Genomic DNA, 26,748 nt, shown 5'->3' with positions numbered 1-26,748 from the left:
TTTGGCGTCGTCCCACTGCTCGGAGACATATAATTGTTCTTTGTGATAAAGTCATCTTTGTTGTTGAAGGTGGTTGGGCATCCTCTTTGCATGGGAACATTTCCAATGAATGGAAGTCAGTCTGGTGTTACTCGTGAGCTTGTACCCGGCAAAAACCAAGCGCCGATCCCTCTTAAAATTGACAATAAACTGTAAATCCACACATTTTCTTGTCTGTAATTCCTTTTATAGTCCAAATCGTACCAAATGATTAATATGTTCAATATGAGATGCGTCCCCTTATTCCCCTAGTGTCTTACCCACAACCACGCTCGGGTGAACTTGTACCTATAACAATATGTGCTGGACAAGTAGGAAGACAACTAATGATACACCAGGAAGACTCGGCGCCGGCCCGATCGTTGAAATTGCGCAGCGCGTCAAACGCCGGTAACACGTTTAAACCTCCTCTCAGAGATTCCCCGCACTGGCGGAATTTTTCGATTTGGGGAAGATTTTGCCTGATGTTTTATTATCGTCCGTTTTACGGTTTTCTCCTTTTTCAAATTTAATTTTGGTCAACCATTTGTGAGCAGGTATACGCTAAAGTATTGGATTCTGCAAATTGCTATGTTGACTTTACTTGCCCTTTATGTTTGGGAGGCCAAATAGATAGTCTGAGATTACACTCAATAGAAACACCCGTGCTGTCAATTGAGCTGTTAACTGAATGTAAACAAACGATTTGAATCGCTTACAGTATATGGCCCTATCTGTGTTAATAAATACAATTAATACAACACAATGTTTTTTCACTATTTGTTAAATAATCACATATTGCCATTATTGATTTAAGTACTCGGGATTACTGTTATCAAATTGTATCGGGATTATTTTAATCAAAATTCTATACTTACGCGCATTCTGATTGGTTTTTCGTTTTTTTTCGATAACATTGATCGATAGGGGACGGATTGGGGCGGGTGATGATGACTCGATCGATACGTGTTCAAGGAATCATTCAGATTACCATATCTGATTTTTGAATCTCGAAAACGAACTTCAACGATCCAATATATGTCGTTTCTGAGCGCCATGTCAATATACAGTCAAAAGGGAGTATCGTCGAAGAAATTTCAAAATTTGTATAAAGTGCACGCGCAGAACTTGGCTCTAAATGTAGTACCTGCGATACACTTAGGATGTAATACCCGTGAAGAATTTTTTTCAGCAACAGTTGCTTTTCGTAAGAGACGGTTGCTGCATGCCACCGTATCCCAGTAGCATAGATAGATGCTCATGATGTCAGTCCCTGGATTGTCTGTTCAAGACCCGATTATTTACAGACACCGCCATATATCTGGAATTGTGCTGAGACATAATCCTCCCCAAATGAATTAGAATCACAAAATATCGCGATTATTAATTAACGAAGATAGCTACATGTTTTCAAATACCTACAAGTTGAAAAAAAGCCATTCTGTCGATGAAGGATGTTATTTACAGTAACCGCAAATTTGCAAAGTGCGCTTTTCAAGAAATATCGGGCCCTGGGATTTTTTATGAAGACAAGGTGTTTTTCAGCAGCGTCTGAAAAAGCAGATATATCATATCATAAAAATAACAGCCTCTTGCAACATTATATGTTTTGTGGCACAATCCCTTTTTTTCAAAGTTAGAAGCATAAACATATTTTTTCAGCAATTTCTGGGACAAATTATTCTTTTTTCAAATGGTCGGTCCTTAATTGTACAGGAACGAAAATGAAGCATGAGACTATTTTCATTGTGAGGTCAATCACAATTATCTAGACACTATCAAAAGAAAAGGAGCTACTAGCTACAAATAAAATGTTCATGTTCTAATATTATTTTTTATTCCAAACATCAGCGTAAAAAATATAATATTGATAGTCCCTCTTCAAAATGGGACATTCTTGGTGCCGTTACGGCCACTGGACAAGGGCAGAATATGACGTCACAATACTCAACGTTATTTGATTCGTTATGACGTCATCAACCATGTCGTTTGTTTGTTTCTAGCGACCGTATTGTTGAAGGTGTCATTCGATAAGCAACTCCCAGGCTTTTAGTTTCATCACATCAACTGTCATGCAACGATTCCGCTTCAGCCCTGTCTTGGGTCAGCTAGGGGATTCTGAATCCGCGGTTAGCCGTGGTTTTGACCCACAAGCAGAGTGGGGGAGAAAACAAAGACAGTCTAAAGGTTATGAAGATGCAATCTCCAGAGCAACAGTTGAATTTAATGAATCGGAGTACGATCAGCTATCTGTGACAAGTCAATTGACACAAAGTTCATCCTTTCTAAAAGGTCTCCGTGAAACTTTTAGAAACAACAGCGGGAATTTTGAAACCTTGGGTAATGATGGACCCCAAACCTCTACACCAAAAGCAGGGCGCGCCTCCCCTAAACCATACTACGTAGACTCTCTGGGAGACAGTGGGTTTGTTGCAATGCAGAATCAAGGCAAGAAGTCTGAGAAACCTCCACCGGACGAAAAAGATGAGGTCATAGTGAATAGAATGGCGGCCTATCAAGGCGGTAATGAAAGAGGTTAGTACTTTTACATGTTATTTCAATTTAGTCCTCGTGTTTTAGATAAGATTCTACATTCATGGGTCAAGAGTTTGGTATCTAACCCCACAGCTTGGTACACGTATTTATTTCAGTGTAACATAAATATGTTTTACAACAGCAGTTTTTAAAAATCGCCTTGTGTCATTCATTATTATTATTATTAATCTCAATGCGACAGGCATTTTCAATCTGCCAATCGGTGTAGCAGTTTAGTCTGTATATCCAATAATATAAGTTTTACACATTATCTCCCTTCTGTAAATTGAAAAGACAAACCCACATACAAACCTGTCATCAATCTGTCATGGGTAATATTATTTAGCTTGGCCATAAAGTCCCTATCAGTTGCAATTTTCCAACAGTAAACATTTTAGATCTTAAATATAATACCATGAATGAATCCATGTTTACATATGTGATTTTTACACGTCTGGTATAGTTGAACGGATGTTGAGATAAACTGCCGGGAAAAACTAAGAAAGTAAACAACCATGTTTGATGGTTGCTAAAAATTGGCTATGCTATTTTCTTGGCCTCAGGTTTGTAGTATTTCGTAGAGTTTTCAGCCTAGTAACGTTTTGATAACGTTTATAACTTTTAGGTGATTTCCAGTTTTCAAGTATATTATTTCTGTTGCCCAACTCTATATTAGTATGTGAAAATCAGACTTCGCCTTGACAAGTGTCCAACTCCAATTCAGGGCTGTGTTGCTTATAAGAACAGATTTGGCCTCTGAAATGTCCGCCTCCAAGTCGGGCAATCCAACTCGTTCTCGGCAATGTGGCTATGAATCTATGTTGAAAGGTTTGTAATGTCCTTAAAGTTAGCGAATATAATATTGATGTTCAAATAGAACTACACTGTAAAAACTGTGTTTAGAATGTAAGCACATACACGACATGTTTACATCTATATTTGGTGTCTTCTATATCTAAACAAGTTTAGGGACTCACGGCCTAAACAGCACCGAAACACAACATCCCCATAATCTAAACATGTTTGGGTTGTTCATAAATGTATTGTTGTTGCATGACTAATCATACGGAAACAGGAGCTGACTTCTATATCCCCATCAACCTCGCTTAACAAACATATAGACAGCGCCCCTTTTAAAAATTACGTACAGAGAATTTTTGGGTGGGGGGAGGGACTATAGGCTGTGAGACGATAGCTCATTTCATGTGTTTAGACCCTACCAAATATGTATTCCGTTTAGAATTTAAACACATTCCCAAACAAGTTTAGATCAGGTAGTGCAGGTCTTACTTCTAGGGGTGTCATATATTAATACTTTACAAACTACCCAAGACATTGAAGGCAATGACAGGCAAACGAAAAAAAAACACACAAAGAAATTCATTAAAATTTCTTTATTGGTGAAGAAGCAATGTTTCTGTTGTTCTGCCGAGGGGTCCAGATAAGGCCCCTACAATAATATGCGTACACAAGTTCTTCTGCTGTTACGACCTTGTCACGACAGTAATGATATGGTGTCAACTTCTGTGATGTCCTCAAATATCAGGGTTCCGTTCCACAAAGCGATCTTAGCACTACGACTATCGTAAGCCTGTATTAAAGTATGGGAGCTTCGGTCATCTTAGCGTTAAGATCGCTTTGTGGAACGAGACCCAGGTCAATATTAATGTATATATGGAGACGAATATGTCTGAATTTTCCATCAATTACCGCAATTAACGTGTTTAAATGTCCATTTAATATTCATTGATAATTGAGCTGCTTAGCTATCTAGCTTACTTAACTTTGCAGATATCAGCTATAGAGGATCTGACAACAATAATAATGTATGTTCTTTTACAGGTCTGTCCCCAAACAGGCTATGAATGATAACGAACTCACCACAAAATAATTATCTTACTAATTATTTAATTCTCACTCTCCTGAGGTCAATTCACATTATCAGTATTTTCATATGCACAGTCCTCCGAGTCTAATCCAAGTAAATCTCAAGCCGTATATGCCACAACAAGACATTTAAAAACAAATTCATCTCTTGGAATTGGACACCAAGGATACTTTTAAGAGTACGCTACTATGTCTTCAAATTTTGCAAGTTTTTTTCTCACAGCAGAATACGGAAGAGATTAATACATCTGTCTTGATAATTCTTTGAAGACTGACCTCTAAAGATCCTGGGTAGATTATGTCTTCAGCAACCCATGCTTGCCGTAAAAGGCGGCTTTGCTTGTAAGAGTCGACTAACGGGATCGGTTGGTCAGGTTCGCTGTCTTGGTTGAAGCTGCATTACATCCCAATTTCGTGGATCGATGCTCATGATGTCAATCACTAGATTGTCTGGTCCAGACTAAATTATTTACAGACCGCCGTCATATAGCTGGAATATTGCTGAGTGCGGTGTTAAACAACAAACAAACAAATCTATCAAGATTGTTTATGATATCTTTAATCACGGGAACGTTGTGCAATTTCAACCAACCCTAACTTCACTATTGGATCATGTTGCGGCTGCAAACATCAACATGTTGATGATACTTGGTGCTTGATATTAACAGAGGATAAAAAGAAATTATTACTCTCAGTTGATTTGATTATATATTTGATTTCCAATTGAAAATAACTTAAGTTAGGGACATTATATCCAATAAAAGAACTGTACTGACTAGTAGTCAACACAAAATACTTCTACATGGATTTTCTGTACAAAAATATAATTTGATTTAAACTTTAAAAAAATAATAATTAAAAAATGTTTTCTCATAATATATAACTGCTGGTTGGTATCTTAGAATCTCATCTCTGAAAGTCACTAAATTTCCCTTTCCGGCACAAATGTACTTTTCATGGTAGGGGGCATGTAGTTGCAAATTCATTTATTTGCCCAGTCTTCATTGAACCAATTCATTTTTACACAAAAATACCCAGCCACAGATATTTTTTACAAACTGTTGCTGGAATGAGTGATGGTTAAATAGACATAATCAAATTTAACAACAGTTCTTTCACTTTTCAGTCACATAAAAAAACAAACTCGGCACTTTATTTCCCCCCTCAGTTTATGTTTTATGGGCTGCCTACACATCAACGGCCTGAAATGGCTCAGTAATCTTCAAGGCCCAGATTTCCCGTAAAATGTTACTCCATCAATTGATCCAAATATCTACCTTTTGCATTAGGAAGCGGAAACTTCCAATCTTGTGGCTTACACTCTCATTCCGGTAGGACAGGTGTGGCTCGAAAGTAGGTTAATAAAGCAGTTTCCTACGTTATTTATATTTGTTGATGTGATATTATATTTATGATGGCAATTTTCAAATACTGTTCACAAAGCGTCATGATAATATACAAGAAAATAGTGATGCAGGGCCGCTGATAGGCATCACCGTAATTATGTTAAACATATTGGTACATTTTGTACTTCACTGTATTATTCAATAGGTTAATAACACCCGGCCTTCATATAAGCGGAACAGTGAACAGATTGAAACCTCACGAGAAACAAAACACAATATTCAATAGGTGCCTAATTTTAGAATGCAGTCACTGACTAGTTCGTATTTTCCGATTTAGTATTCTCAAAGAAATATATAAATATATTTGGGCTTACTATGGGGGAATGGTTTGGAAAAGGGGTGTATCCAACGTATTCTTCAATTTATTTATACTTAAACGGCTCTTTGGAAGGCCGGTGCAAAATGAACTACCTTTATTGTAAATTTCTTCCAGAGAAGGGAAAAAATAATATATATTCCTGAATAGCGAAGTTTAGCAGGTGCTTAAAGGGCAAGTTCACACGGAAATGAACCAATTTTTCTTGTACTTTTTCCACATTAAAAGTGTTAACATAGAAGTGTCATAGACAAAAATATAAAAACATCATATTTAATTAACATATTTTTTGCATTAAAACGATTTATATTTTTCACATTTACCAAGTGTTCTATTTCCATAACAAAAACACCATGGCTTATGCCCCTTGCAATATGACGTCATTGGTGCCAATTGATAAACATTATGACGTCATCATGCTTTGTTAGAGCCGCTTCACGTGGTGTAGGTACAGTTTTGTGATTCTAGCGTCTCAGATGCCAGCCAGAATTGTGTTATGCTGAGTCACCACTGCGCCGGAGTGTGTCGTAGACCATGTTGTTTTACCGCAAACTGGTCCTTGATATCTTTTGCGTTGAGAATAGACAGGGACCCAGTTGAATTGGCACCAATTACGTCATAATCTAAGGGGGATAACTCAGGCCTATTTCGCTCGTAAAACGAAGGCCTCATAACGACATATCATTTTAACACTATTGTGAGCTTCCTACTTTCACTGTGAAAAAAAATGAGTGTATATTTTCAAACACAGATACTAACTAATTCTAAAATTGCGTTTTGTTTCGAAAAAGAAAGAAAGTGATTTATGCGTGTACACTTCCCCTTTAACGCATAACATTACGCTTCGGAAACTAACTCTACTTGTATTTGAACCAAAGTCCAACTTGTTGCCCTGGAAACGGAAAACGAAAGGCACCAATTCAGGACGCCTGGTTCGAATGCAAAATTCAAACAATACAAACAATATACATAGCAAAAGGCACACATTCATCAGTTCCCTAATGTGTTTAAAAACTTTCACAATATTATTTAACACTTTATGGGTTATGGTAATGAACCAAACCTTATTTTCCTTATGAGTCCAACTTGGTATCGCAATCTGTTAGCACTTAATTTGTGTGTATACAAATTTTGAAGCCAAACAAACGCCTGCTCAAGTGACGCAACCAGGAGACGTACAACAATGTTTCAGGAAATTTAACTTTATTCCTGTAATTGTCAATGTAGCGGAAGTAAGCTTCTTTCAAGAAGTGCTTGAAGTTCGGAAAAAACGACCCGGCTCTCATACTGTAGCAACATTTCTTCAAAATTCTGGCATTCAATGCCTGTTCAATACTTATATGTTTGTGTAACTCCTTGTATGCAAATCACTTCACGTTAATCCAACCTATAAAAACACTCCGAATAAATTGACAATGCATGTATTTCCCACAATATAACCCCTTTGTCCGAAATCATCATCGCGACAAACTCTACGCTGCTGATAGTACACCCATCAACAATAACTGCTTCGGTGGAGCCATTTCAGAGCAGCAGAAACCTCGGCGAAGATAGTGTTGGGTTGTTAGAATAGTTTCGAAGCAGTATTACGTATGACCGTAAAGGATACACCAGAACCATTTCTGAGCTTGTCCGACCTAATAACCTGAATATATAACAATAAGGTCGAGTGCAAATTTAATGCTCTTTAAATACTATTTAATGATCTTTGGGTAGACTGCAGTATTTGGGTCCCCACTTCGGAACGAACGTTTTTACGTGTTTACGGAAGTTGTCGAATGAAAAACGTTCCACGCATGCGCACTTCGTTATTTACGGTCGAAGCGAGAGGAAAATAGGCCGCCATTTTTTGTACCCCACCGAACGCTGTGGAATGTTTTAGGTGAAAAACGGGCGTAAATCGGTTCGGATTTGCTCAAATAAATTGCACAACGGTAAGTTCATTCATGAATGCATATTATGAATATTCATAGAATGTTCCATAACTCACTCAATCAAAGAGATCCGCTGACGCGTCGAAAGCATTGGATTCTTCCTCTTCGTCAAACAGTTCTGCCGAACCATCCAATTCATTTACATTTTCTTTTTCTCTGATATCGGGTGCCCGCACTGGACTATAAACACGGCTGATGAACTTAAGAAACTGAATAAAAGGATCAACTGAACAACTTAAATATTTTTTTCTGATAATGTATTCAACAAAATAACTATCATACAGTCCTTTATTTGTACCGTACCTAGGCAAAGATGCCTTCACCGCTCTCCAAGTTGACTCTATTTTATTTGTACATGCCCCTGTTTCTGAATTTACAAATTCTACACTGTGGTTAACTTTTTTATGTATGTACCCCATCCCCTCCAAAGATTCCAAACAGTCATAAGCTTTCCAACATTCCGAATGAATGATTGATCCCGGTTTAATAAATCTTTTAACAATTGGGATCAATGTTTCGCAATTTCTTTTCTCAACAGCAGTGATGAACATCTTGCTAGAATTCTTTTCAATCCCACCAAACACCCAAACACCATTCACTCTCCTCCCCCTGTGAAACTTTCTTTTCCCAAATTTAGATTCATCAATCTCTACTTCTACCCCAGGTCCCCAAATAGCCTCATTCTCTCCTTCCAAAATTTCCAAACAAACCTCTCTGCAAAAATTATAACAATCAACCAAAGTGTGATCAGAACCAAGTTTCAACTGAACTTTAACAAAATCTTCTCTAGACCTGTAAACCCAATAAAATGTAATTTTCAAAATGTCAGGAATGGACAAATTAGAATTATAAAACCAGGAAGAACGCTTCACAGAAATCTTGTGATGACACCTCTTATTACTACACCTCCACACATACCCCTCACTCCTACTGCTGTCCCTCCTCCTGCTTATCACACCATTCTCACACTTACAACAAGGCCCTCCAAACTGTCCTATCACGCCTACATCCTCTAACCAGTCCAAAAGTCTCCCCTTATCCCTGCACAATTCATACAAATCATCATACACAATCCTACTGTCAGACATTCTTGAAAAGTAATTGAGCAAAGTGACAAAAATAGAAGACTTATCAGCCGTGCAATGTACTACGAGCGTAGTGGCGTTCGTAATAACGAGTCCATATAAGGAATGTCACATGATCAGACACGTGATGTCTTACGTCATTTATGTCCCACCCACAAACAACACGAAGTCGACACCTCGAGAATACGGCTTTACTTTCTATCGTAAAACTCTCGTCCCCCTTAGGGGCGGAGTTTTAGATCATACTTTTCACGTCCTGCTCATTTTGGGGGTCCTTTTTGCACAAAAATGCCTCCTAACGGATTTCGGCGCGCTAATATATAAGCGAAGCTGCCGAAGGCAGCGGTTTCCTTACGGAAACCCACTAATCGTATAATACGCAACTGGGGTTGATTGTCTTTCCAACAGTATCTAAAGTCAACAAATCCAAAAGATCTTTGCACTGCCCAGCCATCGATATAAGTACTGGTATTGTTCCTGCTTTTTAACATTAATCGTAATATGGAAGTACCCGAATGCGGCAAATAAAGTAAAGTAAGCGCCCCTGTTTGAAATCTAAATGTCCTAATAATTCACACCACTGGAAAGAAATATCCTAACGGTGATATATACACATAGCGAAATGCACATTCACGGAGAATTCTCCGCGAGTTATATTTACCGATAAAAAATCCCGATGAAATTGTCCGTGTTTTAGACGTCAAAACAAAATTGACGGAAATTGTCGTGATACGTTTATTCGCATACTGTGTCAAAGATTATGTTACAATACGAATGACCGTTTGGAATGTATATCTTGAAGAAATCCCGGTTTCGTCCATGTAGGTTTCAGTGTCCGTGCTCTTTCATTTGTGATAAAAACAACTTCGGGGTAATTGACATCGGACATTTTGAAAAGGACAAAATGTGATAGATCGCTAAACAGCTCTAACAATACTCAAAATGACATCACTCAATAGCGAACATCCTTATTATTTCTTAATAATTAACAAGATTTTAATAACGTACTGCCACCCAAAAGTAAGTACTTGCAGATTCCATCGAAATCGTTGAAACGTCTTCATGGGCAGCAAATCTATTCAACAAGACCCGTGAAGATTCCGGGGTAGAATAGATCTTCAGCAACCAATGCTTGCCGCAAAAGGCGACTAACGGGATCGGGTGGTCAGGCTTGCTGACTTGGTTGATGCATGTCATCGATCCCAATTAGGTGGATCGATGCTCATGATATCAATCACTGGATTGTCTGGTCCAGACTCGATTATTTACAGACCGCCGTCATATAGCTGGAATATTGCTGAGTGCGGCGTTTATCAACAAACAAACCAACCAACTATTCAACAAACCTATTTTCGATCACTCGTATAACTCGGGCGCCGTATGTCATACAAGCATTGCTTTGTCGTGCAATCACACAGACCGCTTATTGGTACTTCGGGTGTCGTGATGTGTTGTTAATGGTATTAATCTAACTTATACAAAGCTTGAAACGAGACGTAATTGGACAATTTTAAAACTTGAATTTGAAAGCTCAAGCTAGAAGTGTAGAGTAATCCATATTTAATACAAGGAAACGATAACTTGCACAAGTGAAAGAAGGCAATATTATTGTTTTACGGTGCAATTATAAATAATATTTAGATTAAATGAAAGAGAACATTACGAAAATATGAATTACCTTGATTAAAGCAGTGTTCAATGTATATTCAGTTCAGGTGCTCAAAACTCTGAACAAGTTTTTGTCATTATGACCACTAGAAAACATACACCCTCGTCTCAGCTTGTATTTCGCACTTGGCTGCCTTGCTTAGACCCTTGCTCAAAATACATATATACTTGTATGGCCAGTCCATGAAATACAAATTTTTCTTTCATATTGTTTTATAAATACGACCTTAGAAGTGTATTTACACCAAGGCATGTACATGCACATTCAGGGGCATACGTGCTAGAGTATTACCAGTAGAGTTTCCCATTTCATCTCACTGTATTGAAGGAAAAGTTTGAAATAGATAATGATCGTAGGCCAATGAAGGAAATGGAACTATTGTCATGAAAGGAAAATATATTCTTGGTACTGAACTTTCAAAATTGACCAACAAAAAATGTTTAATATAAAAAGCGTTCAGTTATTATGTCTTTCCTTTTCTTTTTTTTTGGCCTTGCTAAATTACAGTTTGGAGGGACGATATACAATTTAAAATTGTGAAAAATAGGAAAAGAATGCATTCATTTTGCTCTTAGACAAATATATATGTTTTTAAATCTCTTACTATGGATACAAAACAAAGTAATTACTGCTATGTCACTGATGGAAGTATTTGCTAAATTTAGATAATGTAGAGTGAATATAACTATTTAAAACATCCAAACGAAATCACATTTACACTGAAAACATTTTGTCTTTCAGAAATCGATAATCTATATATTGTGTGTAGATCTATTACCTTTACTGTTGATGTTATAAATTGAACCATTCGAGATTCTAATAGATAAAGCTAAAATATTAAAAAGTTAGGTTCTTTAGGATCCATTTTGACGGCTGTCTCACTGTGAAACATTCCATTCCATTGCTCAACTATATGCACATTATTTTCTTTGAATATCAAGCCTTCAAACAGATATAAAAGCACATAATTCAACATACCAAAATTAGAAAACTGCGGTGCCAAATATTCTAACAGTGTCAGTCAAGTGATAATTGAGCGGTCTCATTCACTCGTTGGTCGCCGTGGAAATTTTCCAATCGTGATGTACTAGATATACTTTCTAGTTCAGTCAAAGAGAAAAGTGTTATTTAGGAACTGAAACCACATGTTTCGGTTAAACTGCCACAACATTAGATCAGCTGTTTCATGTGACGTCATCCGAGTCAACACGCGAGGTAAAATCACGCGCACCTGTCCAGACGACAAATTCACAGCGGCAGGAAATCACCGACCGTCTATTAGCCTATACAACTAAAATTGCAGATTGTAATGAAAAAAAAAAGTTTACTCAGTGCTAACAGTTCAGAAAACATATCAAATAAGAACTGAAGACTTGCAATAGATTATCATGCGTTAATCGAGTGTACAGTGTACATCAATAATTTGTATATCTAATATCAATTAGGTCTAATATCCATGGAAGAATGTTGGAAATACGAGCTGTTAAAATATTCCATTTTCGCGCCATATTATCACAGTTTCAGTGAAAGGAAAAACAAATCGAAATCGAACCTTACAGCACATTGTATCCATAAGCGGTTAACCCAAATGCAAAAAGGTATTGCTGTCATCATTTTAGAAGTTATGTTGATGTTTTCAATAGTTGTATTATGTTTGTATCGCGTGTACCATCGACAGAAACGGGGGTCGAGCAAGCACATGTGAAACCGACCTTGACACAATTTGTTTACAGTATGGCGTCGACTAACGTTATATGTCGTGGTCACACGTTGCGGACTAAACGTTAGTTGTCTACACTAATAACTGTACAGTCAATCTTTCTGACCAGTCTGATCAGATTTCTTTTTTCAAATTGGCTGTCTGATATTATAATTGTTACGTGTATGTGACATGGGTGCATAAAAAAGATCGCCGTCATTCACATGAAGTTCAACACGGCAGAAAAGTCCGAGAAGCGCGGTAACTGTAGAAGACTAGAAGTGTATAAAATATTAGTTACACGATGTTAAAGCTGAGATGATAAGGGTAATGATGGTTGTAATTTTGAGTTTGCGCACTCACTGTTTGACATCTTAATTCACAGTTGAAAAAGGACATTTTCACGGGAGCACCTTTAGAATACAGTACCTCAACTTCTCGTGAGGACGATCTCTGTCGTAGGTCACATGTCTCAAAGACAAGCAACCAGTTTTTGTGAGAATCCGTCGGACGCGAACTCGCAACCTTCGGATTGTTAGCCCGACAGCTAACCGACTGAACTACGTCCACACTGTAAAAGTGCAAATTGACCTAATCGTCTATGACATTACGGAACTGAACGAAAAGGGTCGGATACGTGACGGACATTTACGAAGGTTACGGGTAGGCATGGTGTCTCGTGACTTTAGTTTACGGACACTTACGAATGATCCCGATGCCATTTGGTACACTCGTCCCATTCCGTAATCTACAAGATACCGAGTGGTGAGGAATGAGCCGATATGGCGCGAACTAAAAACGGCTCCAGGCGTCAGACGTCAGACGTCGAACTCGCGAATACGCATGAATGATATGGTATTTAATAATGATTTTCGTGACAGAAATGTGTGGTAGGGAACACTGTAAGGATGACGTGGATAATAGTAAGTAACGAGGGAGGAATAAGCATGGCTAGTGACGACACAACGGTGAGTTCGCTTTTGAATCAGTACTGAAAACATGTAGCCAGTGAAAGTGACTTGTGTGAATGTTCCAGGACAGTTTCCAGTCGCCAAAATATTCGACACAAAACCATTTCATCCTTTTTACTCGACGTTTTTGTGTGAAGAATATTAGGAGCCGCTATTTAATCTATAATAACCACTAAACGGGTAACCATTTAGTAACCTGTAATTGTAGATTGTAATTGATTAAGTATTTAAATATGCCTACCGACAATGACTGAAAAAAGTACTACTCTATGAATATTAGCTTCCGCGGTGATGCGGCCGTCAAACCATGCAGCTGTTTCAATCAGAGGGGTTTATTGTGATTTAATAGCCTCTGAATGACCAATCAGAATCGACTAATTTCCAAATTCATGACAGAATTGATCGTTGAAGTTTCATGAATCAGATATGGTGTTCTTTTACGGATGGCTTGCAGAAGACCTATTCTAACCCGGATGTTCACGGCTCGACCATTACTAAAATAGTTTAGAACAGGCAATGAATCCCGAATGAGGGACCAATATTGTTAATATCGTTTTAAACATGCCTGTGTTGATTACATATTTTGGGGTAATTATTTTATTGTAAAAATATTTTTGACGAACAAAGAGTTTACCGCCGTTGGTGCATCTCATCAAACGCTTTCTTTTTAAAAATGATGTCAACGTTTATTCGACAGATGGCGACAATAAAGCACTGAAGAATGTGAGGTCCAACGCTTCACGCCTTGCCAACCTCACCCAGTCGCAGGGTCGCCTACTCATCCTCAACGAGAACCTCACCCTACGATCACTAACGTCGGATGATGATCTGACCGAGCTGATACGAATGTGTGGCGACGCTCAGCATGGGAATCTAAATTACACAATGGAGGACATTCTTAAAAGTTTCGGTCGCCTGCCAGTGGACAAACTCCACCACTACGCCCTGTTAGGGGAGTACCTCCGATCCCTCCACGTCGAAAACAAAATGGTGGATGTGCTGATCCACGTCAGTGGACAAACATTTGCTGCTCACAGAGTAGCCTTGGCATGCCATAGTAGATACTTCGCGGATATATTCATGAAACATACTGAAAAAGTCAAGCTGCCAGTGGAGGTAAATCTGCCTGGCGTTAATCCATATGCCTTCCAGGCATTCCTGAGATATATCTACACAGGGCAGATGGTTGTCTCACCTGAGAACGTCGCCGACCTAATGGCGGTAGGGAACAGATTCTACATTCAAGAAATTTTGCAGATATGTTCAGAGTTCGTTCAATGTATAAACAGCGACCAGGCAGTGTACATCCTATCCAACCAAACCATCGCCCGTGATTCTATTCTGTTCAAGCACGCCTACATACTTGTGTTGGAGAACTTCTGCGATGTGTTCGATGTTGAGCAGTTTCTAAACTTTACCCTCGATCTGGTGTGTATGCTACTGAGCGATAACTACCTATACGTTCACACCGAGATGGACGTGTTCTGGGCGGGACTTAAATGGATCGCTTTCCACATCACGGAAAGACACAACCATCTCCTCAAAGTGATGAATTGCGTCCGTTTCGGTCTAATGTCACAGAGTGAACTCTTCCAGTGCTTCGAGGTCACAGACATGCTCCGGAAGTCAGAAAGCTGTCGGGAAATGTTAATGGCTGCAAGCTGGTAAGTATTCATAAAGAACACACGAAAACGCAGAGGTCCTGGCCTCGATTATACCCACATTTCTAATGTCCCCCCGCTTATATATTGCTGGAATAATGGTAACGACGTTAAACCAACTTACATTTTTTAATACCCACCCCTCCGTATAATAAATGACGGGTCCCTACAGGATGTTAAAATTTATAATCTAAACCCGTGAAGATCCGGGGTAGAATAGGTCTTCAGCAACCCATGCTTGTCCTAAAAGGCGACAGACTATGCTTGTCGTAAGAGGCGTCTAACGGAATCGGGTGGTCAGGCTCGCTGACTTGGTTGAAGCATGTTATCGATCCCAATTGCGTGGATCGATGCTCATGATGTCAATCACTGGATTGTCAGGTCCAGACACGATTATTTACAGACCGCCGTCATATAGCTGGAATATTGCTGAGTGCGGCGTTAAACAACAATCCAACCAACCAAGCAGCCAATTTTTTAAAGTAAAAAAAATGGAACTGTCATTTTGTCCTGCAATCATACAGTTATGAATTTACGGGACAGCCCCTCGCTCTGGTTTTTTTTCACGACCCCCTTGTATCTAACGTATTTGTGTATGCCTCATTTAACCTTTCACGTCTTTATCATTTAGGACTATTACAGCAGGTGAACTAGGTCGGCCTGACCCGCTTCAGCTGCCCAAACCTAGAGCTCGAATGTGCATGAAGGACAACTATGTGCCACAGTCTCACGAAACCTTCAAGGTAGTTTTAGTGAAGTGAAACATCGTTAACTCGAAACTAAATAAATCGATACATCGCTAAAAGAGATGACGGTCTAATATCGGCGCCCAGCTTGGTCTCGAAAAATTGATATACCTGAAACCTCGTAAGTGCGGATAGAGGTAATCCGGCCACATCACCTTCTGGGCGAACGCTGGGAACGTTAACGCAGTGACTTACTCCACATCCCTGATTCTTTTATTCGGACGATTACACGGGGTCACTACCGTCCGGACTAACGGTGGTTTTTTTAAGAATGACAATTCTAGATTAACTGCCATGGGTTTTCAAATACTGAAATAATGCCGGAATCATATATGTGTACGGTGTTTAGTTTTGCGCTATTGAATTGTAATGTTAAATAAGATGCATTATCGTTGCATCATGAACATTATTTGTTATTCTGTAGAGCATTATGGAAGATGAAACATCAGACGACTTCGCTCAGATGCCCTCTATTGAGGAGACCCGACAGGACATCATGCCTGCCAAAATGCCTCAAGCGATCCAAGCAGACAACCTGTCGATAGCATCACAGCCGTCGCCCCGGCCCGGGGACATCCTAGCCATTGGGGGGTTCCACAAGGGCGTCAAGGAAGGTAAGGATGTATGAAGCTCCAAACAGCGACATGTGCAGGTCAAGCCGTAGCTTTAAAAACGTAACAAACATACCGTATGACTGATCTCATTTGTGAGAGTGGCTCTTTTTGCAATATCACAGCGGGGGAGACCAGAAATGGGCTTCACACATCCTGCCCATGTTTGGAATCGAATCCGTGACGAGCGAACGCTTTAACCACTAGGCTACCCTCGTCCCAAGTTTATGTCTAAACGGACGTTTCAGGAAATAACTCGAAATCACTGATTTATACGTTTTTCGGGAAATCCACATTTTAGCGTGATCCAATTATTTTCATTTTCATGTTTTCTTAATAAAAACTGTAGTACCATTTCCAAAAACTTTAAGTTCATCGATGTGTGTTTCATTGCTGTTAAACACTACGCACACTTCAAACATTCCAGCAATATGTCGGCAGCCTTTGAATAGTAAAGTCTGGACCAGATAAATCAGTGGTATATGAGCAACGTCGTCGAGGTACGATTATGCAATCGACCAGCGGCCACTTGCACAAAGCGATCTTAGCGCTAAGATTATCTTAAGCCTATGTTAAAGTATGAGAGTTACGATCGTCTTAGCGCTAAGATCGCTTTGTGCAAGTGGGCCCAAGTTACGGAGCATGACCACCCGATCCATTTAGTTGCCATTAGATTGTTGGTGACCTATTCTAACCCGGAATCATGAAAACTGAATCATGTATATGTTGTGGCAATTGGTTTTCGAGCTATCAGGAAGCAAGTCATTTGAACTGTTAAAGATTCCCTTACAATACCTTCTTGCCAGTTCAAGCCAAGGACATTGAGCGCTACAGCACGACGGAGAACCAGTGGAAGTACTACACGGGCCTACCGGAAGCCAGGCAGCACCACGCCGTCGCCATGTTATTCGGAAAACTCTATCTAATTGGTGAGTGGAAGTTTTCCGAATTCCTGATTTTACTCAGTAGCACTTACAACATAATTATCATGTTAAAGTTTTAAACTCTATATTAAATCAAGATGATATGATCCAAGTTTGAATTGAGAATACCTGTTCTACTTTCAGCTCTCTTCAAAAGTAGATCGCCACGCTTACTAAATTAACATTACCAATAGACAAACATGGAAAAAACCCAAAACACTGGGTAAAATTAACATACCTATATACAATAAATCGAATTCGTTTCACTATGGAAATCTGATGTCCTGATTGAGATAGTAAAATAATGATAAAGGCATAGTGTTTGATAGTGAAAAAAGGCATATAATTTCATTATTTCAATCAGAACTTGAGATCCCTGTCGTTTCACACTGTTCCAGTGCAAGCTATTCCCTTCACTGACATAGAAACTCATTCTCAATACAATCAGATCTTTTATTCTGATAAGATCCCTCCCTGCGTGAAGATAGATATGATGACACTTCCACAGAATTCGAAGATCGGGCGAGTGAATGAATCCTGAGCTGCCTAGTTTAAAAGAAGGCTGCCTGTGTTCACCACCTCGATTGGGATATTTCGATGAAACAAAAGAAAACACATACAATATAAATATTCCCTCGACGATACTCTCTTTTGGATATTGACGTCATAGCGCTGAGAATTGACAGGGAGTGTATAGCATGTCCACAACGATATATTTACATTCGGAACATGACATTTAAATTCGCAAACATTTTGGAGGTGTGGATGTTTGTACATTCGTATCGAGAAGTTAGACGCCTCGACGCTGATCTTCAATTGAAGTGACCTCAGATCTTCAGTCTGAGAGGAATCGTATCAGAGTAAAAAGATCTTTAAAGTTTTAATGAGACTGCGATCAACGATTTGTTGCTATGTTGTCGTGAGGATCACACGGATTTACGTATGTTCTATAGCTATTTACTAAGTGTCAGACAATGCAGTTCGTAAAACTCACAAAGCCAAACATATAATCAACACTTCATAAATAACTTCTGTTGAATGTCCAAAGTTGCCTTGCATTTGTCTGAAGCTTCCGATCATCATTGCCTCTAGGTGGCAGTGACACTAAGAAGTCCAAGAAGATCCCTATTCCAACCAATACGTGCTACGCGTTCGACCCTTCCAGTGGAGAGTGGTCAAAGATAGCGCCTCTGAAAACCCCCCGGATGTACCACTCTGCCCTTTCGTTGTTCGGCATGTTGTATGCTATTGGTGGACAGACTGATAAGAACAGGTAAGGACTTCTTGTGTGACGTTTTTTCATGTTGCTATGGCTCGTGGAGTAAATGAGATCATGCTTTAATACATGTAACAATTTTGTAGAATATATTGGTTGATATTAACGCGGAAACCAATGATCAGGCCGCAGATCCAGACGTTTACCACTTTTGTATTGGTGAAACCCACGAGCCAGGGTATGATGCTGATGATGCAAGGGTCATAATCTGGCCGAATGTGAAATTAGAATCCATTACCTGCAGATACTGACACGACTAAGGGAAGCACCTCTGCACGGTCCAACATTCACTAGTCGTTGTATGACCGTAGGTACACCAATACCACTCCAGTGCTCATTGGTGTTACTGAAATAGAAAATGTCACATTAAACCCGTGAAGATCCGTATTTGAATTGGTCTTCACAAACCATGCTTGTCGTAAGAGGCGGCTAACAGGATCGGTTGATCAGGCTAGCTGACTTGGAAGATGCTTGTCATCGTATCCAAATTGCGTAGATCGTTGCTCATGACGTCAATCACTGGATTGACTGGCCCAGACTCGGTTATTTTCAGACATCCGTCATGTAGCTGGGATATTGCTGAAAGATGCAAACAAACATTTCCGTATGCATCTGGCCAGTCCCGGAATGCTACGAGTGAGGAAGATTTATTTTTTTTATCTTCAGAGTACTGTCTTCGGTGGAGTGCTACAACCCTAAAATTGACACATGGCACACCACTACGGACATGAGCGTACCCAGGTGTGGATTCGGAGCCTGCATCTCTGACGGTCGAATCTACGTGGCCGGAGGACTAGGACCCCCTGAAGATAAACGCTCCAACATGCCGGTCCTTAGGATATTTGAGTGTTTTGATCCCAAGTCGAACAAGTAAGTACCCTCGTACGGTTAACATTGCGACCTTAACGCTACGACTTTCCTACCCATATACTACGGTCGCAATGTTTTAATAGTTTCAGATAATGAACCTTGTACGCAGTATGTATACTGTATATGTTTAATCATAAAACGCTTAAAAGAGGAAATATATCGTTTTTCTTGTAACAAATCCAGGGTCTAGATTTTCGATTTAAAGGGCAAGGTCACACGGAATTGAACCTAATTTTCTTGTACTTTTTCCACAATAAAAGTGTTAACCTAGAAGTGTCATAGACAAAAATATAAAAATATCACAATTAATTAACATATGTTTTGCATTAAAACGATTTATATTTTTCACATTTACCAAGTGTTCTATTTCCATAACAAAAACACCATGGCTTATGCCCCTTGCAATATGACGTCATTGGTGCCAATTGATAAACATTATGACGTCATCATGCTTTGTTAGAGCCGCTTCACGTGGTGTAGGTACAGGTGTGTGATTCTAGCGTCTCAGATGCCAGCCAGCATAGTGTTATGCTGAGTCACCACTGCGCCGGAGTGTGTCGTAGGCCATGTTGTTTTACCGAAAACTTGATATCTTTTGCGTTCAGAATAGACAGGGACCCAGTTGAATTGGCACCAATTACGTCATAATCTAAGGGGGATAACTCAGGCCTGTTTAGCTCGAAAAACGAAGGCCTCATAACGGCATATCATTTTCACACTATTGTGAACTTCCTACTTTCACTGTGAAAAAAATGAGTGTATATTTTCAAACACAGATACTAACTAATTCTAAAATTGCGTTTTGTTTAGAAATAGAAAGAAAGTGATTTTTGCGTGTACACTTCCCCTTTAAGGAAATCGTACGGTCGTCGCCTATTTTCGAAATAATCGTAGACAGATATCGTAAGAATGAGATAGATCTTAAGATAGGTATATAACCTACATGCCTGTCGTAATTTTATGTAGCCAACATTTCATCTTCTCCCAAGATTGCGCCATGTTTTGCCGTGCATGTATTTCATGAAGATGACGGTGGCTTGATAAGAAAACCACGAATATTCTCCATAGGCTGGACGTTTCTCAAGCTGTCGAATGCACGGCCAGGCCAATTTTTCATTTGACTGAAATGCTGATCGTTCATGTCCTTTCATAACCGAAAATCAAGCATTCGTCAAAGCAGTGTTAGGCAGAGCTGGCCGACTGCTTATCAGTATAAGCTGAAATACAAATTTACAATTGAACAATACCAACTAAGATCATTGTTAATTTGTCAAAAAATGACATTTTATTTTGCTATACTGTTTGATTCAAACCTGACCCTTCGCAAACAAAGCAGAACATCCCACAAATTTTCGCCAGAAATGTTGTTTATCGCGAAAGCAGAAATATAATTTCTATCAAAGTCTATCCTGAAAGCAGTGTGAAACAGACCTACCTTTTCAATATAATAATTTGGGAAGGATGAAAACGGAAGGTGCCTGTGCATGCTTTAGTTATGACCGTGACCTTTTTGATAGCGTCAGGGACAGCCTATCGTAGTTCATACTCTAGTTGGGGGTTTCCCTTAGTTGTCATAAAGCGTTCCAACTTTATATAATTTGGATCACTTTCCAATCAATCTATATTTATTCGGTACTAGAGAGGACATTGGCCTATACTACATATGGTACACATAAATACACTGCAGAGTAATGGAGCATGCACTGTATAAATGTGTTTAGAATGGTGTTTGTTTGTTGTTTAACGCCGCACTCAGCAATGATCCAGCTATATGACGGCGGCCTGAAATATATAATTTGGAGAGGCATTCAGATAAGCAAAATTTGCTTGTTTACCAGTCCCTCCACTTTATGGAAACGAGCGTATAGTTGACAAAGTCATCTATATCCCCCGCCCATTTTAACACGTTATGGTCCCAAACCAGGTAACTGACCCAACATTTCTCTTAGCCCATGTCAAAATAGCTGCAATGGAAATTCTAAAATAAACATTTCTAAAACTCCTTAATATCAAATGGCACTAGTTCAGTATGCGCTTTATATATAGACATGCAATGTTTGGCAAGGAAATATTTATATGTTTATTTGTTGTACGCCATAAGTGAACCCACCCTATATTAAAACTTCAATCCAACTTGTTGCCATGGAAACATAAACAATAACAATTTCTAAAAGTGCTATATATCAAAAGGCACCAGTTCAGTATGTGCCTGGTAGACATGCAAAGTTTTGTAAGAAAGTATTTAACGGTTTTTGAGTTACGCTCTGGAAACGAACACCACCCCTCTAGAACCTAAGTCAAACTTATTGCCATGGAAACGTGAAAAATAAAAAATTCTAAAATTCCCTTAATAGTAAGAGGCACCAGTCCAGTATGTGTCTGGTAAACATGCAAAGTTTTTGTTGGAAAGTATTGAATGGGTTTTGAGTTATGCTCCGGAAACAAACTCTACCCTATAGAACCTAAGTCCAACTTGTTGTAATGGAAACGTAAAAAATAAAAAATTATAAAATTCCTAAATAGCAAAAGGCACCAGTTCAGTATGTGCCTAGTAGACATGCAAAGTTTTGTAAGAAAGTATTTAACAGTTTTTGAGTTATGCTCCGGAAACGAACACCACCCTTATAGAACCTAAGTCCAACTTGTTGCCATGGAAACGTAAAACATAAAAATTTATAAAACTCCTAAATAGCAAAAGGCACCAGTTCAGTATGTGTCTGGTAAACATGCAAAGTTTTGTAAGAAATTATTTAACGGTTTTTGAATTACGTTCCGGAAACGAACAGCACCCTTATAGAACCTAGTCCAACTTGTTGCCATGGAAACGTCAAAAATAAAAATTTAAATAAAATTCCTAAATAGCAAAAGGCACCAGTTCAGCATGAGTCTGATAGACATGCAAAGTTTCGTAGAGAAATATTTAACGGTTTCTGAGTTATGCTCTCCGGAAACGATTTCGGGACGCACACACGCACGCGCACACACACACACACACACACACACACACGGACGGAACCCATTTCTATATCCCCCGCCAACTTCGTTTGGGCGGGGGATAATAAATATGTTTATATCATATATAATTTCAGTCTTGGTCAGACAGTCCAGTGATTGACATCATGAGCATCGATCCACGCAAGTGGGATACGATGACATGAATCAACCATGTCAGCGAGTCTGACCATACGATCCTCGTTATAGTCGCCTCTTACGACAAGCATAGTGTCCTTATACCAAGCATTGGTTGCTGAAGACCTATTCTAACCCTGTTTAGATAGACGGGAGCAGTGACCCGAAGAGTTAAACAACCTGTAAACATGAGGCAAGATTGTTTGTTCTGTGTCTTTTTGAATGAAATATCAAATCGTTGGCCACCGAGATGTTCAGTGTTAAAACTGTTTGTCTAGTGGATTTTCGTGTTTCTTTTACTTTAGGTGGATAGCGTTGTCTTCCCTGGGTCGAGGTAGCTGCTACTGTAACCTGGTATGTGTAGGTCAGTACCTGTACCTTTGTGGAGGAGCTACAAAGGCCAACACCAAAGACTCCCTGCAGAGTATCGCCAGTATGATGTGCTACAACATTGAAACGGACCGCTGGAGGTACAAGACCGACTTCATCAAGCCGAGGCACAACGCTGGCGCCGCCGTCATCGGTGAGTCAGCCGTTTATATTCTCATGAGATATTCTTATCTTTCGGTGAGGTCCCCAAAACATATTATGTTTGTAGAGCTGTGTTACCTGTAGATTTTACGACCTACGGAACCAAACGCGCATCGTGTCTCTTCAAATGGAAAATTTAGCGCGGTCAAAGGCGCCGACTGTACTTTATCCTGCGATAAATTGGCTGACGTTATGATCCTGTTCAAATTACCCCCTCCGTGATCTAACGTATCCTTGGTGACATCGTTCTTTCATTACAGTTAAACAAGATGACGCATAAATAGTTTCTTTTAACTTCGAAAATTTGAATATTTTTCACCTGGGAAGAAGTGTGACAAGGTGATGTCAACCATCTCACTTGACGTGGGGTTTTCCTAAACATATTCAAACCACTGTGTCCGTGACACCACAACCAGAAAGTTGTCCGAGGCGGGCGTTGGTACCCTAGTATTTTTGTTGTTGTTGTTAACGCCACACTCTGGTACTCTAGTAATTATGTGTAATAGAACGGCCAGTGGCAAGTTCTTCCTTACCCATTTCCGTTTTTCTTATCTCGACGTTTTATTGGTAGGTAAAATGTTAATGAAAATCAAGGGCGGGTAACTTGAGATCTCGACAACCACAGGAATGGATCTGGGGGTTTGTGTAGATTTTCCGTAAAGGGAAGACCAGGGCCCACTTGGACAGAGCAATCGTCAGTGGACGCTGGAGACGTGGAGGATGATTGTTCAGCGACTAGAACAGACGTCACTTCTTAGCGATATGGACACAAAAATATGACAACAATACAAAATATGTTTAATGTCTTCTCTTATTTCGCAATGCAAGATCGACGCTAGGATAAAGAAGTTTGTATTGGCACACGGTTGACATCAATCGCGCCATAATCAAAGTGAGCTGTGTCATTGTGCTTTTTAATAAATTGAGATAAAATTAAAAATCTTAAAAATCAATATAATGTCGGTTCTGTATTTACTGTTTTATTCATGTTGCACATTCATATCAGTAAGGTGTAACAACCTAAAACCGTCCAAGAGTAAAAAGTAAAAGAAAATTAGTTGTGTGAACTTCAAGCATTTGACTTCACAGCTCGTAATAGTTCACAATCCAAGCTATTTGACACTGTAAAGTATTTATCAATATCATTTCACAAATTACAAACACATATTTTCGCTGAAATAGTTTCTCTGACAATTATGATATGTATCTCGTGTCTGCTATTGAACGCTTGATCTAAATCGAAATACGATCAGAGCCAACTGTAACGTGATAATCAAATAAGAAACTAACATTACGAATTATCGGCCCATCAAAACACCAGGTTTAAATAATTATTATTCTATTTCAAAACCACTACGAATTATGTCTTGACATAAAACCATAAGATTATTTAAACGCATTCATTACAGTGACCTAAATCAACCACATTGTAATTCCTTCTATCCCTTTCATGTTGCAACTGCCATCCACTTTGCAGGAAGCAAGATCTACCTCATCGGTGGCATGTCAACAATAGATGACAAACCACTGCAGTCCATTGAGTGCTATGATGCCCGCACGGAATGCTGGGATACTTCCATCCAAGACCTCCCATATCCGGCCAAGTGGCTGGGATGCGTGGCTCTCCCGGTTTCCAAATGAGACAAAAGGAGTTTGCAATTCAACCTTGAAGTCATGAAGTAGAACAATTAGTTTCAGGATCTGGATAAGTTGTAGCTTTGAGTGTATTTCTTTAAAAAGAAATTACATTAAAATAAAAAAAGGATATAATTAGTTGAAACGATTAGCTAAACTTAGGACAGGGGTTATTATGTTTACCGGTAATTCTTCTCAACAATCTTTGTGACACTGTTCAGTGTATTGGTGTATATTCTATCCCTCTTGGAAAGGATTCGTAATATTAATTTCACAGAGCTATCTATCCTTCTATAATGACCACGGTGATGAGCGTTTATGTACTATCTGATTATTTCTTCTTGTTTTGTTTTCAAGTTAAACATGTTATTGGCATGTTTCAGTACCCAGCAACTGATTCATTTCGGCTATCTTTCTTTTGTCCATAGGCTCAAAAATAGCTTGGCAATGGTAGGGACGTATTTGATTTGTTTGAGTACTGAAATTAGGTATTATTACGTTGTGTTAGGTATTTTCCCGTTTCCACATGCATGATCACAGTTTTGATTCTCATTTGTTTGCAAACTAATATTCCTTTAACGCTATTCAAAGTTCCCCGCCTTACTTTCCGACTTGTGATATTGTGGAGCTTGAAATGTGTTTATCAATTGCGTTCAACTTCACGTGATCAAAAATGTTTTTTGCTACACTAAATGATTCGTTATTTGAGGGTTTCCATCTGCGTTCGCGAGTGTGTTTGTGTGTCTAACTGGAGAGTTGCTTATATGTGTGTCAGGGATCAAATATGACATTTCTTTCGTATTGTGTTGAAAGATTATAAATATGGCTGTGAGTGTAAGAGTGGATTTTGAAATGACTTTTCCCCCAGTATCACGATTCTGAAGAACGGCGAACAAATATACATCTTTTGTACACCTAAAAATTTACGCTTGTGATCTTTGTTCAGGGATGCCAACAGTAATGTAATAGTCCTGGCAACGCATGTTTTATTTTCAAAGAACACACCTATATTAATTCGCCACTAAGACCCCGTTTCACAAGACAATAATAGTGCTGCGATACCATTCCAATGTTAAAATATGGGAGTCATTGTATGAAGTTGTGATATGATTGTCGTCTTTTCCGATCCATTTTCTTTGTGATTTCTGTTTTTATACATACAGTCTGTTGACTTGTATTGTATATTTTATACAGTCTTTTGATTTGTATTGTATATTTTACAGACTATATTTTACAACATTTTAAACATTTTGTATATTTTTGAAAAATAAAGGCTTCCACAGGACATATGAAACTCTTGTCTTATAAATACGGCTTACAGTGGCGTCCGTCTGTCTGTCCGTCCGTCCGTTGACGTTCGACTTAGAATAAGGGATGAACCTAAATGTTTAGAAGGATGCCTACATATAAGCTAGCACCATACTAGGACACGTGTGTTCATGTCGTTTAAGACCCGTGAACATCCGGGTTAGAATAGCTCTTCAGCAACCTGTTTGCCGTAAAAGGCGACTGTAGTTGTAAGCGGTGACAAACGGGACCGGGTGGTCAGGCTCGCTGACTTGGTTGATGTATGTCATCGTATCTCAATTGCATGGATCGAAGCTCATGATTTCAATCACTGGATTGTCTGGTCCAGACTCAGTTATTTTACAGACCGCCGTCATGTAATTGGAATATTACTGAGTGCACCCGTTACACAACGAACCAAAAATTAAACCATACCTTTAAGGTCCACTTAGTGGAACGGGTCCCAGGTTTTGTCTGGACAGCTCTCGTGGTCGTGCAATGGTCTACAGGCGTCCAAGAGAACGTTTTAACGACGAACATGAAAAAATTCCTATTCGTG

At 39.1% G+C, this 26,748-nt stretch overlaps 1 protein-coding gene across 1 annotated transcript; it reads left to right on the top strand.

Moving 5' to 3' along the window:
- The first annotated feature begins 1,995 nt into the window (after positions 1-1,995).
- Positions 1,996-26,187, top strand: LOC124145910 (kelch-like protein 12). Its single transcript, XM_046515880.2, has 9 exons — positions 1,996-2,553; positions 14,218-15,184; positions 15,813-15,924; positions 16,352-16,541; positions 17,345-17,467; positions 18,554-18,734; positions 19,404-19,607; positions 23,042-23,259; positions 24,745-26,187. The coding sequence occupies exons 1-9, from the start codon at positions 2,091-2,093 to the stop codon at positions 24,906-24,908; spliced, it is 2,622 nt and encodes an 873-aa protein (XP_046371836.2). The 5' UTR covers positions 1,996-2,090; the 3' UTR covers positions 24,909-26,187.
- The last annotated feature ends 561 nt before the right edge of the window (positions 26,188-26,748 follow it).

This window comes from Haliotis rufescens, unplaced genomic scaffold, assembly GCF_023055435.1.
Source record: "Haliotis rufescens isolate VD_foot unplaced genomic scaffold, xgHalRufe1.0.p SCAF_45, whole genome shotgun sequence".
Taxonomy (NCBI): Eukaryota; Metazoa; Mollusca; class Gastropoda; order Lepetellida; family Haliotidae; genus Haliotis; species Haliotis rufescens.
This window is presented reverse-complemented; position numbering and strand designations above follow the sequence as displayed.

What these genes read in the sequence shown, in the direction of transcription:
- LOC124145910 (XM_046515880.2), top strand. Translation starts at nt 2,091, where the DNA reads ATGCAACGATTCCGCTTCAGCCCTGTCTTGGGTCAGCTAGGGGATTCT. An exon ending in TCAAGGCGGTAATGAAAGAG is followed by an intron (nt 2,554 to 14,217) that starts GTTAGTACTTTT and finishes TTTATTCGACAG; the next exon opens with ATGGCGACAATAAAGCACTG. An exon ending in CCACAAGGGCGTCAAGGAAG is followed by an intron (nt 16,542 to 17,344) that starts GTAAGGATGTAT and finishes CCTTCTTGCCAG; the next exon opens with TTCAAGCCAAGGACATTGAG.